Source organism: Hermetia illucens, chromosome 3, assembly GCF_905115235.1.
Source record: "Hermetia illucens chromosome 3, iHerIll2.2.curated.20191125, whole genome shotgun sequence".
NCBI lineage: Eukaryota > Metazoa > Arthropoda > Insecta > Diptera > Stratiomyidae > Hermetia > Hermetia illucens.
The window spans coordinates 170360746-170380893 of NC_051851.1; the positions used below are offsets into that span (position 1 = coordinate 170360746).

The following is a 20148-nucleotide window of genomic DNA, read 5'->3' on the forward strand; positions in this document are numbered from 1 at the left end:
ACGGGCAGTACTAGTGCGAAATGAACTTGTTTTCAACACCATACAAACATTCTGAATGTTATTTTCGTACTAAATTCCATTTAAATGTATCTGATGGATTCCGCTCTGTGCGCTCCCTGTGTTGGCACAATCTGGTCTGGTCTTAATCGTGTGACGGCCCCTATATCGCGGCGTCGAACTACTGCGACTACTTGGCTTCAGTGCTGTGGAGGTTTACTACACTGAAAAGTATCTGAGAGAGATATACGAGCGTAGGAACAAAAAAAAAAAGATTTTTTTTCGTTGCATGTTGTTTAGTCGATGTCAGATAGTCGTACTGTCTCGATTATATTATTGCGTTACGTTAGTTGCCGACACGTTACGTGAAAATTTTCACACTATATGTGTAAATCGATAGTCGCGAATTTATTGTATATAGTCCTGTACGTGAGCAATTGACGGATTCAATACATACTGACATATATATATTCTGTTTAATATCATACGAAATGTGGAGTAACAGTTTCAAGGATCTGTAAGAATTTTAAAAATTGCTTAAGTTTGGTGCCTTTTTTTCGCAAGAGATCTCCAGTATTCCCTGTCCGATATGGGAAATTGGGGATGTCAACAGTTTTGACCACCCTCCGAGTATAGTGTTGAGTCCCGGTTTCAAGCCCAATTAGCCAAGCTATGGATACAGTGTTGCTTGTGACTAAAGCTGTTTAACTGTGCCCGGAAATAATGAGTGTCAAGTGATATTTCCTATGAAGTTTTTGCTGGATTCAAGGGAAGAATAGAAGAAAGCCCCCGTTGAAAATCTAACCCAACGTAGAAAACGGTTTGAAGCCGTTACAGTGCTATAGTGCCCGTTACTAATTACAATAATTCTCAAGCCCAGAAAGGATTAAAGCTCAACGCCAAAGTGGATTTTAACGACTACTACAAAATGCTGACGTCTAGTAGTCCTAGTAATCAGTATCTTAGACCGGATTACCTGGCACCACTACCAACAGCGGTGAGTTTTTTAGAGGAGCAAGTTTTAAGAAGGGTGGAATCTAAGTAAATGCCCGTGTAATTTTGAAAGTAATCCCGAGTAATTCCGTTTGGAAGTGAATAGACCCTATCAGGATTTGACTTAGCTTTATTGAAGTGTCGGACGTGAACTGATGGCTTATGATGATCTTAGGAAATCTGGAAGTTAAAACTATCCCCCAGGACCCTGTGGGGATTCTTCGTTTCGTTGACATTTTTATTAATGCGGTTGTACCTGCAGAATCTTCCGTTAAACTCTATGGAGTCAAACCAAAACATATTGTCAAAAACCCACATTGGGCGCCGATTTGAAAAAGTTGTGAAATTCCTTTTGTAATGCACTAGGTCCATAGCTTTGTCAAAATCTACATATCTCAAGGAAAGATACAACCTTCCGCCCTAGAAAATTGCTCAGACACCAAACATATCACCTTTATTTACGGATCTGCGGGACACAAATCCATTCACCCACATTGCAATTGCCCTCCTAGTGAAAAACTTTTCAAACTACATCCAACATCCCAACCTCGTCCTCTCCTGCTTCTCTTCCACCGGACACTTTGCTACATCTTTTTGGCTCGGTGGTCGTCCTTTTCGTGTCTTAATGACTTCGATAAATTTCAACTTAGTCGTAGCATTTAATACGAGTGGGTGGACAACACTTGACAACCACCTGGTGGGCATCAAAATTTATAGTCCATCGAATTATGCCAGAGTAAAATGTTATAGAGATAATTTAATGATGGAGCTTACTACTCTATAATTGACACTAATCTTGATACGATTTAGTGCTATATGATGAGCGTAATGGGGGAGGTATAAATATAAAATATGTTAAAATATGAATGTTGGCTTTGATGCGTAGTGACTTAATCCTAGAAAATGGAGACAGTTTTTTTAGATTTCGGGAAAGTCGGGGGGTTGTGGGTGAAGTTGGTTTTGAGCGTGGTGTTTGGGATCAGAATATCTTTTTCTACTTCAATAACATGAAATGTTTATTCAGAATTATATCCCACAGCGGAATCAATAGATACTAAGGAACAGAGCCAGCCTTGTCAGATTTGTTTCCTTCTTTGTTTGTGTTCCAACTGGATCAGTGGTTTGGTAGTATTTCTATTCTTATTCGCATATCCCGCTATTTCGAGAACCATTTGTTCTCTTCTTCAGTGCTACAGTGAAAAACTGTCTAATTAAAATTTTAAAATCCAAATTTCGACCTTCTCCAAACTTAGGAAGTTCTTCGAGATGTGACAACTTAAACTCGCGGGCTTTATGTAAAAGAATGGGTGACAATGGATTCTCTACTACTCCCTCCTTCTTCCTTATTTAAGACCCTCAGTTTGATGTCTAACTTTGACCTTTCAAAGTCTCTCTCTCGATTTATCCTTCGTTGTCGAGCGGATACAACTTTCAGTTCACAAAAGTGCTTACAATTGGAGTTTTCAATTGAGCTCTCCTCGTTTTTGTCATGGAGTCTATACAAAAATTTATAATCATCTAGGTTCTAGTCTGACCCTTTATGCTGGTTGCCACCTTCCCCTTCCACCTCAAAATGAAGAGACGAAGCTTTTCTACCATCTATATACTTCTGTGAATAGTCAAGGTCCTTTTTTTCAGCTGGACCATCAAAAATGCATGTATGTAAGGTTGCCAGACTGAAACTTTGGTGGCCTTCGTTCGTTCCTTGCACGTAATAATTATTAACCTCTCATAGTCCAGATTCTTACCCGAAAAAAAGAGATTGTCGAACCCAGATCTATTTTGGTATCGGCTAACAATTTGAGGCAATGCCAGCTTCCGGATTTATACATACGACTTTCTCCTCGAAAGTTTCCTTGAAAATGGGTAATGGTATTTCATTGACCTCGGTAAAGTTAGTTGATATAGGTCCGCCATTTGCCCTCTCATTCAGGAGTGATAAAATATGATCCATTTTTCTACCCTAGACGAACCTGTACCGCTAAGAAAATTAGCCTCCCTCATTTTGCGCTTTTGAAAGTGAACTGTAAACTAGAGCAAATAGGAAGAGGTATGGGGGTAAGACTATTTCTAACCACACAAGTGACCTTCTTTCTTTCAAGTCTGTCTTTCAAGCTTTTGGTACTTATGAGATCGGAAAACAGATAGAGCACTTCGAAAGCATGCATCTATATTTTCTCGATTGGTTCTTTTCACTTAAGGCACCGAAACCAACGTTTCCTTGCTGACTGTGATTCATAATATGCCAGAAAAAACAAACAAAACAAACAAACAAACAAAAACAAACTCCGCTGGAATGATCCATCTGAAACCTACCCCATACACCCTCTCATTTCTAAATTCAAGGTTGACATACCAGTATATAATGGTTGTAGGGCGGCAAATACCATTGTACAGACCGAAATTTACTAAAATTTCGACAGCGGTTCAGAAAATGGGTGATCTCTTGAAAAAGATGAGATACAGCAACATCAACCCCCATATCAGCAACCGGGTTTAATGCAATCCTAAAAGCTACTTCCGATGGGCCAAAGTGATTTCTGTTACCTTCACCACCTTCGAGATTTTTATGAATTTGTTGTAGTTTTCAAATCCGCTTGCACTGACGGAGCTGGTACTAAGCTCTTCCCGGTTGGCTTCTCGGAGACCAAGTAGGACGAGATGCAAGACCCTGCATCCAGGACGTATCGTCGCGGGCCAATGGCGGATTTCAGCGTCCGGGACAAACGTTCTAACATCCCATTGGATTGCGGGTGGCATGCAGTGGTCCTATGGCGTTTGGATCCCAGGAGTTTGTCTAGCTCAGAGAAAAGGGTGTACTCAAACTGCATTCCCTGATCAGTGGTTATCACAGCCGGGACTCCAAAGCACGGGATACACTCTCGACAAAGGGCTTTGGCACAAGATTGTGCTGTAATGTCAGCTAGAGGTATTGCTTCAGGCCACCGCGTGAACCTGTCGATGATTGTGAGGCAATACTTGAAGCCGTGCGAATCTCGCAAAGGGCCTATGAGGTCGAGATGGATGGTGTGGAACCGCTTTGTCATTCGAGGGAATGAATCCACTTATTTTCTTACATGCCTGGTGGCTCAGGAGCTAATCTCTTTGTTCATAGAAGTAGAAGTATTTTCCTGTAACTAACCGATCCGTTGTCCTGATGCCTGGGTGCACCAAATCGTGAACTACATGGAACACTTCCTTCCGAAAAGTGGCCGGAATGTATGGCTGAGGTCTCTTCTCCGAGCCTTCGCAGAAAATAGTGAGGTTTGAGCCAAAGGTAGGCAACTTTCGAAATTTGTATTTGTGGTTGGGCTTGAGGCTATGGAGTACTGTGTCACCTTCTTGTACTTTGGCCATAACCGGAAAGTCGACTGAGGCGGGAATGTTTACTTCAGAGACACGTGACTATGTTGTACTTGCTGGACACGTGTTATATATTAGAAGTGTACTGGCTTATGAAGCTCAGGTGTCGAAGCTGGTGTGGGGACGTTTTGTCGGGCTTTTGTTTTAAAGCATAGGTTAGAGGCTTGTGGTCCGTTAACACTGTGAAAGGCCTGCCTTCTAGAAAGAAAATTTTATGCTCAAGTACGCGGCGAGCAGTTGTCGATCATGAATGCTGTAGTTCCGTTGACCGCAGTTCAGCTGCTTAGAGAACAAACTCAGCGTTTGCCAGATTTGATTCACATTTTGGTGAAGAACAGCACATACTGCGATGTCAGAGGCATCAACGAACACCGCTGGGGGTGCATCTTGTTGAGGAGATGACAAGACTGTAGCATCAACCAGCTGCTGTCGGGATTTTTCAAACGCCTGGACAGACTCTTCAGACCACATAATCACTCGTGTCTCCTTGGTTTTGGGTCAGACAAGCGAGCGTTCAAAGCAGACTAGTGGTGGGCGCCCTTGTACAGGAAACGACGATAGAAGTTTAGCATGGCCAAGAACCTCCGCAGCTCTTTCACTGTCTTAGGATGCGGGAAGCTTGAAATTGCTTGCGCCTTGTCTGAGTCGGGTAAGGAGGAATTTCACCTGATTCTGGAGAAACTTGCATTTGTCCCCGTTTGGGATTAGTCCGGCCTGAAGGAGACGTTGGAAAACGCATTCGAGGTGGGCCAAATGCTCAGACTCTTAGGAAGAAGCGATCAGAACATCACCCGGGTATACCAAATCGAAATCAGGGTTTCGCAGGACTAAGTGGATAAGCCACGGTTGGCACAAGATTTTTACATACGTCAAATTTTCGATACCGGGATATGGAAAAGGATAAATAAGCTCAAAATTCAATAGGAAAAACTTATTTGTGTGGCCTCTGCCAGCTCCGTGAAGATTGTTAGACTTCACCTAAATTCCAACCACATTTCCTTCAAACTTAATCTGTAATTTTTGAAATGCATGAAGGAGAGGTTAATTAACTAGCTCCCATCGCCACCACTTCTCTCCTGATGATGATAGTATAAAACCAACCTTCCATCTTTACTTCTATCTCTCTACGTTCGTTTCGAGGACTGTTGCACCATCCGCGCGAAGCCTGAGGAATGATATGTTCGATCAGAATCATATCGAATAAGGACGAAAAAAGAATTAAGACTCATTCCAAACCTTACCTGATAGACCAAGACAAAATCAAAGCAAAGTTACACCCCTTTGTTAAAATTATTCTCATTGAAAGCGCGGCAAAAAATAAGTCCTTTTTCGTCAACGAAATTCAGGGTGCATCCTCTCCGATTATTTTGGACCAGCTGCCTCAATAGGTTATCTGAATTCGACTTATTTCAATAACCACACCAAACGGAATAGACCACAGGCTTTCTCGAAAAGTGTCCTCCTTCGATTCCTTCGATTACAGATTGACCCCCTGTAAGGGTTTCAATTTTTGTGATTGATGCTCATAAGTGATACACGCATTGAGGTGTACAGTTTCAATGTCTTCCTTAAGTTATAGGACTCGTCCCAAAAAGTGAGGTAAGAATGCCATTCTCATTCGTTTGTTTGTTTTCAATGACTTCAGTGCGTTTAAAAGGCCACCCCATTAGAGATCAGTTTCTACTAACTCCTAGCTGCAATATCCCAATGAGTTTTGCAACGCTTATGGTTTGTCGTTAAGTTGTTCTCGCCTAATTTAAGCCACCGCCCCTTTTCTTAAATGAATTTAAAAATTTTAGGATGTTCGAAAATTGGAGGACCTATTTTGCCTATTTTGTTCAACTCAGCAATTTTTCCAAGAATGGTGGCTTGTATAAAAGCTCCTTCCTGTATGTCCTTTTAAAGGACAACGTGAGTGTATTATCGTCCAAGGTCTGTTTTCGAAAGTCGACGTTGGACTGGTTAAGGTTTTCCTTCTATCTTCGGGGGTCCGAAAAATTCCATACCTTTCAAACCCTTCTTAAAGTGACGTAGGCGGTAATCTCTAGTATTAAAAGTTTGAATTTGATTCAGTTTTATTTCTAAGCTACTCACTGACTGTCGACCTAGAATTTGTTCCTTGAGAGGGTTCTGTTGTGATATCAGTACAATGGCTCGTAACTAGGACCTTGCTTTATTAGGCAGGCCTCGTATAAATTTAGATTCTATCGATAATTCCAGAATGCAGAGAGTTAAGAGTTAAATCTTAATTTTGGGGTCTTCCTAGAATATACATCCTTTGTGCATACATTCACCAAGACCTTCACTCTACTGAGCAAAAATTTCCATTGAATATCGGGCCCGTCTTTTTGGTTTCATCCAATTCCTAACTTGGTTCTTACTATTCAATAGAGAACGGGAGACGAAATTTGGTGCCATGTGGTAAGATTTGAGTAAACCCCGAATGTAGACTCGCGTCAGTTAGGTATACCGATGACACTACCAATGCTTAACTGGTGCGTGTGATGGGCATGTGTGCATATGTGCATCAGAGACGCAGGACCCCCTATGAATATAAAAAACCTTTCGTAAAGGAAAGGTGTTCAGAAACTACCAAATATCATACCTCAGAATGCGGTGATACATCAGGCTTGATCTAGCGGAATAAACGGATGAAGTTAAATGGAATACTTGGGGTATTCGCTACAGTTCTCCTATTGGTAATCATACACACCTTCATTGCTTGAATACGATAGATTTAGAGCCGTAATTTTAGTAGTGGCAGCTAGCCAATCCATAGGTACTTCAAGTTATAAAAGGCTATTTCGCTATACCTTGAGTTGAATCCTCACCCTGACCTATGTTTCCTCAGTTGATTTGAGCTACAGCGATGAGCCATATTGATTTTGATGCTGTCCTAAAGAAGACTTGATATTCCGGTCAGTCCCGCCCATAATAGAACCTACTTTATTAAAAGTCGAGTAAGATACCCAGCCACTTACAATGCTTGGTGCTACGGCTACTCCTTGCGCTTAACTCAACCTGACTGAAGCCGCCAGAATGTCATAAAAATAAACTAGGAAGCGGCGGGGCACCAAAATATTTCTTAACTTGCCAAATGGTGTACCACGTCAGCCACCAATTATAATGAAATTCAGCTAAAGGACACCAAAATGTCAACAAGTTACATGAGGAACTCACCTTTTTCCAAACTGGCGCCCAATGTGGGGTTTTATTCATAGTGAAACTTATATCTACATTGACTTCGGTACCCACGGTGCAGCCAAAAAAGATATGCGAAATGGCGCCCAACGTGGGATTCATTTTATAATGATTTGATTATCTCTTGGAGGAGTTTTAACTCTCTGACACCGACAGGAATGGCACAGAGTGGACACCTGTAAAAGGGTTGAACCAGTGAATAACAACAACCCCTGAAAGTAGAACCCGTGCGCCCCTCCATGGAGGTAGCACCAACTCATCTAAAGGAAATTTGGCTAAAAAATTAGTTCCATACTGAAATCGGTATCGGCCATCTATTCCTTCGCCAAGTTTCTGGGAAGGAAATGTATCCCTCAACTCACCCCTTTCCCCAAAATTCAGAAGGGTATTTTGCCTAAGCTGGTAGTGTTGAATCAATTCTTCACCCGGCTCTACTGAAAGCTCCAAACTTTTCAAAAACTTCCCTAAAAAAATTTTACAGAACGGAAAACTCAAGCTCTGCTGGTGAGAAAAGTCCAGACAAAGAACTTTTCCTGCCATTGGTACAGAACTAAATTCCCGAAAATCAAAAAGAAAACAACTTTCTCAGGAAAGGAAAATAATTTCACCTTTAGTCCCGCTAAACTCCTAGAAAGTGTTTTAGATATGATTCGGTTGAGTGTTGCTTGCGTTGTTCCTATTGCTGTTGTTTGTTGGCTTTTCTGTTTTTCAGCTCTTGTTTCTGAGACTTTTCCTAACAAAGAGATTTATGGCGACATGTGAAAGTTTATGGTGAGTTCTTTTGCCTTAATTTATTGGCATCATTGGTGTGTTGTCCACACTATTGTCGTCGTCGTTGAAAACGGTTTTCCTTATAAATTGGCAATAAATTTATGTTGGATCGAATAAAGTCGCGTGATGCAATTGGGGCTTATAAGGGTAGAAGATGGCATGGGAGAACTGTTACTTCAAGCGGATTCCGTGGGAAATGGAGTCATGAATAAATTCTCAATAATTATAACAATATTAAAGATATTTCGAGACTAATTAATTAACAACGAGGTTAGCTCTTGCAACAGGAAATACACACTCATAAATAACGCTCAAAATGTCGCTCGAAGGTAACCTTAATGACCCAAATCAAATTCCACAGGTTACAGTTGCTCCACCGTGAATCAAGATTATTAAAATTTATGATCGAAATCTGCTCAATCATAGATTATTATCACTTTAATAAATTACCCTAAGCCATTAATTGCCAACTAAAACAAATCACCATTTCGAAAATATTCAAATTTAAAAAGTATCTTGTGAAAAACTGGGACTATCATCGCTCAAAGACCAAAACTCATTTTATCTAAAAACTATTAGTTATCTTTAAGAAATATTTGAGGTTGGCTGGTCGGTCTAAATCAAAGCCCTACCTTGAGGTGCTTTTACTTCGTCTGTCTTTGATAAATTCATGATAAATGCAACTAACACGGGTATGAGGAAATTTTTCAAGATAAATAAAAAAAAACTGAAAATTTTAATTTACGATGGTACCTCCTTAAATGACAAAAACGAATTATAAAGTTGTACATTTTGGTTGTAGATTAATTAATCTCTTCTTCTGGTTAATTATAGATACAGATATGCGGGACCAGAGTGCATGAAAAAAACAGACAAGAGATTAATTTGATAAATGTATGAGAGGATGACTAATGGATATGGAGTTTTATTTTGCTACTAGAAATATTACGGAAAGATATAATTGGATGCTGACTTCCTCCAAATAAAGTTGAAGAAAAGAGCACGAAATTCGCTTTGATGTATTTAATGAAAGCAGTTATTTTAGATTTTATTGGGCAGTTCCTAGAAATGGCTCCGTTTTTAGAGGTAAACTTTTCTATGCAGGGTAATATTTGGATATTTCCGACTGTAATCAGACCTTGCTTTCTGCACAAGCCACTCGTCAGCGTTGTCGAAAAAGTGAGTTCTTAATTGCATTTGCTGCAACAGGGACATCCGTGTCTTCTAATGTGCAATATGTGATCATTCCACTGCCACTTTTGGCTTTTAATTAACTTAACTTCTCACATCCAACGTCTTATAGCAGGCGCAAGGTAGGTAGGTAGGTAGCAATCACGCAGGAAAGCAGCTCCCCCACTTTGCAGCTAGAAATCTCTCTGAAGTCCCCAAAGAATGGTTTACCATGTCCATGTCCATAGTCTGACTCTAGCTAGAGCTGGGCAATCGCAGAGAAACTGCATGAGGGTTTCTCTTCCTTCTCCGCAGCTTCGGCAATGCGAATTGTAGGGTATGTTGAGTCCGGTGGCATGGTCCCAATGGGTCACTGCCCCGTGCATTTGCACACGTCTGGCACAGGAGCTCTCGTGACCGGGCTATGTTATAAGCGGGCCAAATTCTTGTTGATTTGGCACAGCTCGGAAGCCTACGCCATCTAAGGCCCGCACTGATAGCCGCCAGCGAAATACCGACTGTATTCACCGTCAGCCCGCTCATTCCTCTCTCTGTTCCTAAGCCCAGGAACCCAGAAGAAGGTGACCTTAAACGTGCCGCCCAGACGGTTTAGCGCATCTCTGCACTTCCCCAACAACCTGGCAAATGTCGTCGCTGAGTACAAGGCCTTGATGGCCGCCTGGCTATCGGTGTGAATGGCTATGTTACGCTTGGGGCTCGAATTTCGCTCCAGCCATCGACAGACTTCCAGTATCGTCAGTACTTCCGCTTGGAATACACTGGCGAAACTTGGGAGACCATACGATTTAGACACACTGTGTGTATTCGCGAAAACCCCCACGCCGACTCCAGAGGCCATCTTTGATTCATCGGCAAAGAATACTGAGCCATAACCTTGCAACACACTGTCGGTCTTCCGGCTGGATAGTCCACAGGAAAGTTTCTTGTGAAGTTCAGCTTGCGTGTCGCATAGTCCGTGGGGCATACCCAGATTTCTCTAGGTACTTCGTCTAGGATGTTACTTTGGCCGTAGGATTTCGCTGCCGACCATCCAGACTCATGTAGTCTGACGGCACTGCACGCTGCAACGTATTTAATGTGGAGATGTAGAGGAGAAGATATCAGGAGTACATTGAGACCATTTGGCGGGTAGGACTGCAGAGCCCCAGTATCACCTGCACACGTGGTTCTTTGAATCCTATTAAGCTTCATCCTATTGTATTTGTTACTCAAAGCCTGCCACCATACAATAGAGCCGTACGTTAGGATCAAACGCATTACAGCGGTGTACATGCAGAGAACTATCCTCGGCCGGACATCCCCATTTCTTTGCAAAGATCCTCTTGTAGGCATAGTAGGCTATACAGACCTTCTTAACTAATCATCAGAAGCGAAGCACTCATAAGACTCAATGAAGACCGATAAAACTGGCAGAAAACTCCTTCCTATGATTGGAGGGAACTGATAGGTAAATAATAATAATCGTTAACGTAGCAATCCAATTGGATCAGGGCCTTGAAGTGTGTTAGAGCCTTTCATTCAAGACCGTACCAGTACGCTACAGGATTACAGTAACCTGCAGGAAGCAATGTATTCAGAATTTCACTCGCTCGTGATTGTTATCCTGATATCCGGCGCCAAGTCACGATTCAAATGCCGCTGATACCAGTGAGATTTGAATCATAACCTTCCGTACGACAGCCTAGTGCCCCCTTATAGAAGCAGTCTCAGATAGGCCGATCTATGCAGTCACCTTCTCCTTCTTTTTCCTCAGTCTTTGTCCCGTTCACAAACGGGGTCGGCTCGTCATGATCAGTTTCGCCACTTGTCTCTATCGAATGCCTGTGCTGGGTTCACTCTCCATCCATCCATCCAGCGTATCAAGCCACCTTTGTTTCGGCCCGCCTTTTGGTCGTTTACCATCGCCTTAATGATATCAATACGAAGATGAAACCAGTGGAGGCCACAAATTATCAAGATTTTGTTTTTTTTTTATTTAGAATGTACAGGGCGCTCAATCTGCCACCTGGTATCCTCAGGCTTATCAGTAAAGTTCACGATCACTGTCGTGTTTTTACTATTCTTCTTGGTCAGTGGTCATTGAATGAAAACGAACTTAGCAGGGCTTTATTTTGCGGCGCCTCAACCTTTCTCCATTTTTTTGCCTTGTTGTCCTTTTGGTTCTATTCAGGCTGTTTCGCTGGTAAGGGTGGTATTATCGGGATGATTTCAGTAGAAAAGCTCATTTCAACAGGTTGTTTTTCCGCCGACATCTCCCGGTTGAAATACTTTATGAATCAATACTGGGGTTGAATTCCACGGTTGTCATCTATCTACATTTTAAGCTGCTTAGCCGTGGTTGTGTAAGGATTTGCCAGTACTGATTCTCGTTTGTTTTTGCTGGAATAAACCACAATTCCAAAAACACTATGAGGGGACGAGGATTCCGGTAGAGTTTGCTGAAAACACCATTAAGGCACCTTTTAAAGTTCTGAGTTGACGTTTTATGCGGTCGTTGGCTCTATTCGGAACAGCTTTATGAAGACAGAAGAAGAACTGGCTTCGCTGCGGCGTCCGGTGAGGAACGCCGAATCTTGCTATCAAGGGTTCATAGGCAATTCAGGATGTAGTTTCAGAAAATTTTCGCCTGCGATTGACTAAACAATATACTTGTCGATGATTGCCTGCAGTCCTGTGTGAATGTCCATGCTAAACCAGTAGCCCTTGTGGAGTGACGGGACCATACAATTCTTCGAAGGTACTGAGGAGGTAGAGTTGGCTTTCCGCTATAGAAACTTCGCCGAGTAGACACTCTGGCATTTGACAACTGTGGGATACTTGTGTCACTTTCTGTGCAGAGACTAAAACAATAATGTCTCCGTGGAGTTCAATATCCCCCATTCTTGAAAAAGGGTCGATTGTGATATATTCATTATCTTTGAAGGGCTTTATGTTGATGGTAGTTTGACTAATACAGTTCCTTTGCATTGGCAGCGAATTGACGCTCTTCAAATTGAAGAGAAAAGTCGAAAAGTCAGTGGTTTCTATTCAGAATTGTCACTCTTCAAAAAAGTGAAGCGATGGCGGCTTTACGGTTTCTTACCAGGGCAGAGGCAAATCAGAATTGTCACTCTTCTATTTGTGGCTAGACGTAGCCCAGAATAGATAACTGCATGGATTTCCTGTGATATATAAAATATAATTTTTCTGTGCCTCATCTAAAGCTTTTGAGAACAATCTCAGAATATTGGCAGGTTGTCTCAGAGCGTTGCTGGAGTGCGGCTCCGACCCATAGCATTCCAGCCGAGTGGAATTCCTAATTTTGGTCAGGATTTTCTAGTGGGAGAGTGTTCTTGAGCTTCGCTTTGCGTTTCAAAAATGCAGTTATCACGGAGTCTATCCAAGCTATCCGAGCCTTGTCTTTATATTACTTTCGTCTTGGCAAGCATGGGTGGTAAATAGGGAGAATGGCGCATTACACGTAGCTACACTCCTATGGAATGATTTCTTGAGACCTGAATCCTGCAGTCTAACAGACCTGTTTAAAGATTGAAGTTGATTTCATGTAATGAAAGGTTCGGTAAAGTCTTATGCAAATTACCTCAGAGTTCCTCAAAGGTGAGGAGGCAAGTACTAGTGTTGTAGAAGAAATAGAAGAAATCGGTGAACAAAGGCTGGAACTCGGCTGGAATTCGGAGATTATTAACTGTGGGTATCTGGGAGACTCCACGCCAACTCCACAGACCAACATTGATCTATCGGATCCATCGGTGAATACTGTATCATAACCTGGCTTGACATCGCCGGCCTTCCATGCTACCTTAATTAGAAAGCCCGCAGCAAAATTCCACTTGGAGTTAAGCTTCCGTATAGTGTATTTCGTTGGTAATGCCAAGAATTCCCGAGGTACCCCATCCAGGATGTTACCATGGCAATAGGGCTTCACTTTCCAAAATCCATATTTAACTTGGAGACCCGGTTGGAGGAAGTGTAGGGGTACATTGAGGGCATATGCCTGGCAGGACTGGTCAGTAGTACCTACACATGTAGTTCTTTAAATGCTATTAAACTTAATTCTTTTTTACTTGTTGCTCAGCGTTTTCTTCCACACAATAGAATCGTAGGTCAGTTTGGGACCACGGCTGTGTACATCTTAAAAATCATTCTCGGCCAGAGACTCCATTTCCTTACAAACGTCCCCTCGCCAGCGTAGACGGTTATGCAAGCCCTCTAACCCTCAGTTGTTTCTTCACTCTTCACTTTAACTTTGGATCCATGATCACATCTTGATAATTTACATTGGAGGTAAGAGTCACTCTTTGTTCATCTAGACACGTGGGGTGGAATTCGGGTAACCTTTTTTTTGGTGGTAAATACCATCGACTCCGTTGGTTAGATTTATGCCGAGTTTTATCCTCAGCATTATTACTCAAACGAACAGGCAAGGTTCTCACTCAAAGTCCTTTACGCTAGCAGGGAAGTTCGTATGGACCTGCAGGTCCATAGTCTCACTAGAAGATTCCATCCTGGGGCATTCTAGCCTTTCAAAAAGGGATGTACTCCTATGTTCCTTGGGGAGAATCTTCCTAACTTTTACAGACTGTTTGGCACCATTAACAGCTCAACTGGGACCGCTTGCTGGCAATCTTGATGGCCGACTTCTCTCACTTCAAGTAATCCTTGCATGGCTTTCAGTATTTGTTCCTACAACAGATGTTCAATATCCGGAGCTACCCAGAAATGAAAAGTAAATTCTGAAGCTAACTGTGTAACCTATCCTTGTGCTATTGTGTCAATCTGATTTGTAAAAAATCATGAAACGTACGCATCAGTCTGACAAACAAAGGCCTCAAGAAACTTCAAATTCAAAGAAGCGCCAGAGCCTTATCTCCAGCTACTCGGTCCAGTTTGCCAGATTCTCTAAATGATTCAAGTCAATGGGCAAAACTTTGCGTTTAGGGGAAAACATTAACTGGTCCTTTGTCTTTTTCTTCATGCAGCAGTCATAGCCGGTTGACTGTGCTTCTCAGATTCTCCTTAGGTACGTCTACTACTTTAAAAACTTCGTCAAAAACCTGCTTGGTGTTTTTGCGTTCTTAGCATTTATTGTGGAGACCTCAAACCAGGGATTGGGGGTGTATTTCAATAGAATTTTGCAAAAATTTCACCTTTGTTTGATGAGGCCATTTCCTAGTCCTCATTTCAGTCCATCTTCTCTAGCTCCGCATTACAAATCAGCCATCGAAAGTTGCCGGGAAGGTACCAACTAGTTTACTATGGAACCATTCGGATTTGGCAGCCTCGTTGACTTTGTCGCTGCAATAGTTCCCATTATGCTCAGGACATCATAGCATGATAGAATGCTCCATATGGTCTTTCGTCGTCTTATCGCCGCTAAGTAATTGGCAGGTCTTTTATTTAAGATAGTTTTGTAGCCATGTAGTGAGTCTATAATAGTTACAATCTTGGAACATATCTCTAAAACTTCCATCAGGGGCCAACCGCTATAATCGAGCTGAAAGTACAGGAATTCTCCTGAGACATGTAAATTCAGAGGGCAATCTCGGTTCCCATGGTACCAATATATCCCTGGCAAGCCTTCGTGACCGAAGCCGCTTCAGATGAGCCTTCGTGCAGGCTCTGGTCCGATCGCCTGTATAAGCTTTAAAGCACTACTGCTGTCTACCGAAACTTCTGAAATAAGTCTCTCCCACTGGACCTAAAAGTTGATGGGACCAGTTGTTCGTTGATGGTACCAGTGATGTTTTTGATTTATACCGAATCAGTTTTTAAACATGGTTTGTCCAATTTCGAATGAACTAATCTCGGTCACCATAATATTCAGTGTGGTTAAAAAGTTTTCCGACCATAATTCGAGCCTAACTAGCGCAGAAGAGCGCTACTTACAGCTCCACTTCAGTTGAGCTGCACTTAGGTACTGGTGGACTTGCGTAGCTAACTTTCGCCAGATTTCTCTAGGCTTGGGAGGCTCTCGTGATTGGCCACAGTCAACCCTAACGTTCATTACAAAGAGACAGATGTGATTCAATTTGAGGATCGGATTGGATGAGATTGAAGTTGTTGCGAACCATTCCTTGTTCCTTCTTCGAAGGTCATTGTTCCGAGTTCTAGTGTCAACGCAACCTAACTAATGGCATCCACGTTTGCATTTAGTCCCCAAGGAGTCGATGTCACAGGCAAAACCCAGCTCTTCAAGGCATGAGGTGAAGTTTTAGAAACGTCACAAGAGAGGAGTTCGAGAAAGGTTATGATTCCAAAAAGGCCATCAAAACCTTGATGAGGAGAAGTGGAAAATACACCCCTGAGACGTCAAAACTAATCCCCGCCTTGAAATTCCCATAATTTCTGACTCTTGAAGAAGATACCTTGCATGATATTTTGGATACCTTGCTAGAACGCTTCGACATCCTCAGAAGGTACCCGCTACTGAATGACATGCCTTGAGTCACTGTTTGACGCGAGATCACTAAAGGTTGAAATTTCCATCTAGGTTGGAGAGAGGATTCAGAGGACGTTCGTTGTTGGTAGCCAGGGTTGTTAGCAGATTTAGGTATATATTTCTTGCAGGAAAGTCCATACTGGATATGAATGTAAAATTTTCTCAAAGTTAAGTAGTTAGGTAAGCGCCGAAATTTGCAAAGTTTTAGGTCTGAAATTTGAGCCCGCATAGTTTTTCAGAGCAAGCAGGGAGTATCCGTCGCTTCAGTGGGCCGGCTGAGTAATAAAGCTGATATTACCTCCTTCGATAGTCAAATGTGGCAGGTTTTCTCTTATCTAGTCCCGATCCTTGCCTCAATATTTTAGACCATTCAGACTGGAATGGTTCTTTGTTCACCACTTTTTCCACCAAATCTGGAACTAGGTTCTCCATCCAACATAAATTACCCAATTTTCTAATTGAAATATCAATATCACATGCCCCCTGCATCATCTTCCACTCCTTGCTATTTACTATAACTTCACCTCATTACCATTAACCGCAAAAACCAACCGTCACGGGTTCAACCAAGTTATTGTGTGTATATTTGGAGTACTACTTGCCACATATCCCACATTTCCAACAACAGAAGCCTGACGAGAAATTATTGGATATATTTGCTAATTTCGGGTTGTTATATGTATTTTTTTGCTAACCTTAATTAGAGAGCTCCAGTGAGCAATGGACAATATAAAAAGCACAATGAATTAGGTTTTCACAAAAATATCTGAAAGTGAGAGATGAAATGTTGTTAAAATTCATGAAGACACGAATGGGTGGTTTTAATAGGAATTTGTGGAAAAATTATGATGACGAATAGAAATTGCTAATTATAGTGGCTAAAATGGAGAGGTTTTTTTGGGGGGCTAATTCAGTTTCGGAAACCTAGTTGATAAAATTGGGTATGAAGTTTGAAGCTCAACCTGGCCGTGATCGCCTAATGGTTAGGTTAATATGGTACAAAGTAAAAAAAAAAATTGGCAATCAAAAATTATATTTTTTAATCGCCAGGAAAAGGAATTGTTTCTACACGAATAAAGGCAAAAAATTGCTTGACCATTTCCAGAACTGTCCCTGCTTCAGACGGCACGGAAATTCCCGGAATAGATAAATAGTCGACCCCACCTTTGCCAAGGCAGCACCCTACATTAACCTTGAAAATCTATCTATCTTCAAAAGCCCTAAGTTCAGTCGCTCATCTGGCTGACTGTAAATTGATGTTGAATTCCCTGACGAGTTCGGTGGTCCAATCCTCAAAAGGAACCTCCTAAGGACCCAATTTGATGAGACGCTCCTTCAATAGCCAGTTAGTATTCCATCGTACTTTTCTCAATCCCCGATCAATGAATAAATGAAAGGAATAGTTCAGGTGCGAGTACAATGGGCCAACACGGCCTGAGTGCTCAGAGGCTGTAGCTTCTCCCCCACCATACATACACAATAGTTTAGGTTGATCTATGTTTAGCTTTACCAAAAGAGGAGCTGCAACATTATCCTACTTTCTTTTACAATGCAAAACACAGGAACTTTCAGACATTTCTTTCTGGTTGTAGACGTAGACCTGAAACATGAATTTACATCCATTTAAATCGAAACGCACTATGTAATAGGATGTCCCTCATTTCTTCTGCAGCAACAGAATGCACAGAATTGCGGTGATTCTATCTCAAATGCGGGCTCTGGAATTTCTTAATTTTCCTTTTGGCTAACTAAGAAAGCTATTTCGAGCACATGGTTTACTGAATGGCCACTATAATATATGGTATAGTGACTCTTCTCGATGAAACCCGCCCCTGTTGCCGGGTTCCTCGTTCTGTAGTCAATCCAGTCCAAGGCTCCTTTTGCAGATTCGTAACAAGTTACTTTCCGTGTAGAGTTGTCACCCCTACCCAACCCCCAACCTGGAGGACCAGTTGGTACAGTTTCTCCCGTTTTTAGGCGCGGGAGGCTCGCCTTCATCCTCCTCCTTCTACAGCTTTTCGTTAAGAAAGAGCTGCCAGCGGTCACCACGTGGAGGTGGAGATAGGGTTTGGTAGCAGAGCTGTTAGTGTTCGTTCAGCAGGCGTTTCCCAGGTTTGGGCACCAATCCCTGGGTAGGTCCCGATCGAATTTTCAATAATGCAAGGATAACAGTATTATGTAGAACCAAACGTCTTCGCGGGAGGCAACAGTTGAGAGGCATTTTTTTATAAATTTGTGTAGCCGTTTATCTGCATTGTAAGTCTTTGTGCTTTTTAGTCCGTAGAAGGTTGAAAGCGGGAAAATAAGATATTTATCTGAAGTGCATCCAGGTTTTACAAAAACACTATGTGTGGCTACTACTTTATATTCACCGACCCGGGAACCCAATTCGAGTCTTCTCATTTCTCGGAGTTAGGTTAACTCCTCGGCTTCAAACGCCGTTGGACACCCGCAGTCCAAAGGGATGCTCGAAAAATGGGACACTACGCTGAAAGCCGGTGTGATGGCCCAAGACGACCCTTTTTGATTGTAAGGCCTGCCACCCATCTTACTTGGCCTCTAAACAACCGCGAAGAGTTTGCTGCAAGCCCCGTGGAACTGGTATACGAGGAGAACCTGAGATTCAACAGCGACCCTATACTCGACAGTAGGTTGAACCTTAGCATCCCTGGGTTGTGCAGTGAGGAAACCCAAGCACTGAAGCAGCCAACAAGTAGTCGTCGAAATATGTATATTTGCATATTGACCCTTTGAGAGAATTGCGGTCCTAATTAAGTGATTTCGTTGATTATAATTCCGAGTCTTTCCGGGAGATAAGAGAACATCTGACAAATCGCCTCTGCCTTGGATGAAACCACGATCAACTCTCTGCAATATCTCATTGGACCTAAAGTAGTATAGGAACCAACTACCGTATTTAACTCGTATATCTCTAGACTCTTTTAATATTCCTGACTGCTCATATGGGAGTGCACATCTAGTTTTCCACTAGATATTGGTCTGGCTAGTACATCCGGATCACTCTTCCGTAGATCTAAGGAACGCTAAAGAAGCCCAACCTTTTCTAGACTATATATATTCCACCGAACACCGGAACTACTGCATCTGAGCGTAACCTCCAGTCATCGTTCTGTCACCAAAATCTGTCTTGTCTACTTAGCCATTATACTTGCATCAGAACATGGATACTTCATCATGGATTTCGTTTTAGTCATTAATGAGTTATCTTTCTACTTCTATTAAAACCTATGTCAGCCCTCGTTTCAACCAGTATTTTTGAAGATGCACATGCCATCGAAATGAGTCACTTCCAAAACTAGCCTGTCTTGAGCCTATCCAAGCTTTGATTTTAGTGTTTTCAGTATTTTAAGCATTAAAAGGTTGAAAAGAGTTAACTTCTTTCCATTCGTGCCTCTTAATGGTAACTGAAATTCGACAGCCTTAGCTCGAGAATTTTTCAGTCAACCATTCTAACCCGCTTTTGTTGTGTTCAAATTTGTGGTTTGACTCGAGTTAGACCACAGTTTCAACCGTTTGGTGCTATACCCGGCGCATACTCCTACTTCTTTGATGAGCCATTTGCTAATACCAGAAATCTCTCTGCATTCCAATACGCCAAAGAGGTCAAACAGAGGGATCGTAAGTCCGTATGCACTTGATGTTGGACCGCACCGGATGGAGAGAAACTTAGTCCTCCTTTTTCTAGCCCACGGAACCCCCGGCTTATTATCCAGGTACTTTCCCAAACGAAAATCTATCTTTAGCCCAGCTTAAGTTGTTGCGGAGTTTGCATTGAATAAAATTCATCCCCACGTTATGTTTGCGCCTATAAAGAAGGGAAACCATTAATCATCTTTGTCTTTTTTGGTCATCTGTCACCCTCAAAGAATAAGGTAAAAAGACAATGAGCTGCTGCTCAGCAGAGTCTTAAAAAAATGGTCCCCAATAATGAAGCAATGACATCCACCAAAGTGCCCTTACTCGAGGAGCAGAAAGAAGCAGAACAAATTAATGTGAGATAGCAATAACACCAGCCACAGTCTCAAAGTGAATCAATTTCCACGTAAACACCTTATGCTGGCAAACCCATGGACTTTAATCCTTCATAGAACGTGGTAACTCAATGTCCTCACAAGGAGGTACAAGTTAACTTATTTAAAATAGTATTCAAGTGTTAGCACTCTGTTACCTCA

General features: G+C 42.1%; 1 protein-coding gene across 1 annotated transcript in view; it reads left to right on the forward strand.

Annotated features, from left to right (window-relative positions):
• Positions 1-20148, forward strand: part of LOC119652976 (zinc finger protein Elbow) — a 63768-nt gene continuing 43620 nt past the window's right edge. The window contains exon 1 of the mRNA XM_038057386.1: positions 1-994. Coding sequence (XP_037913314.1) covers positions 926-994 — 69 coding nt within the window. The 5' untranslated portion in view covers positions 1-925. The remainder of the gene's footprint in view (positions 995-20148) is intronic.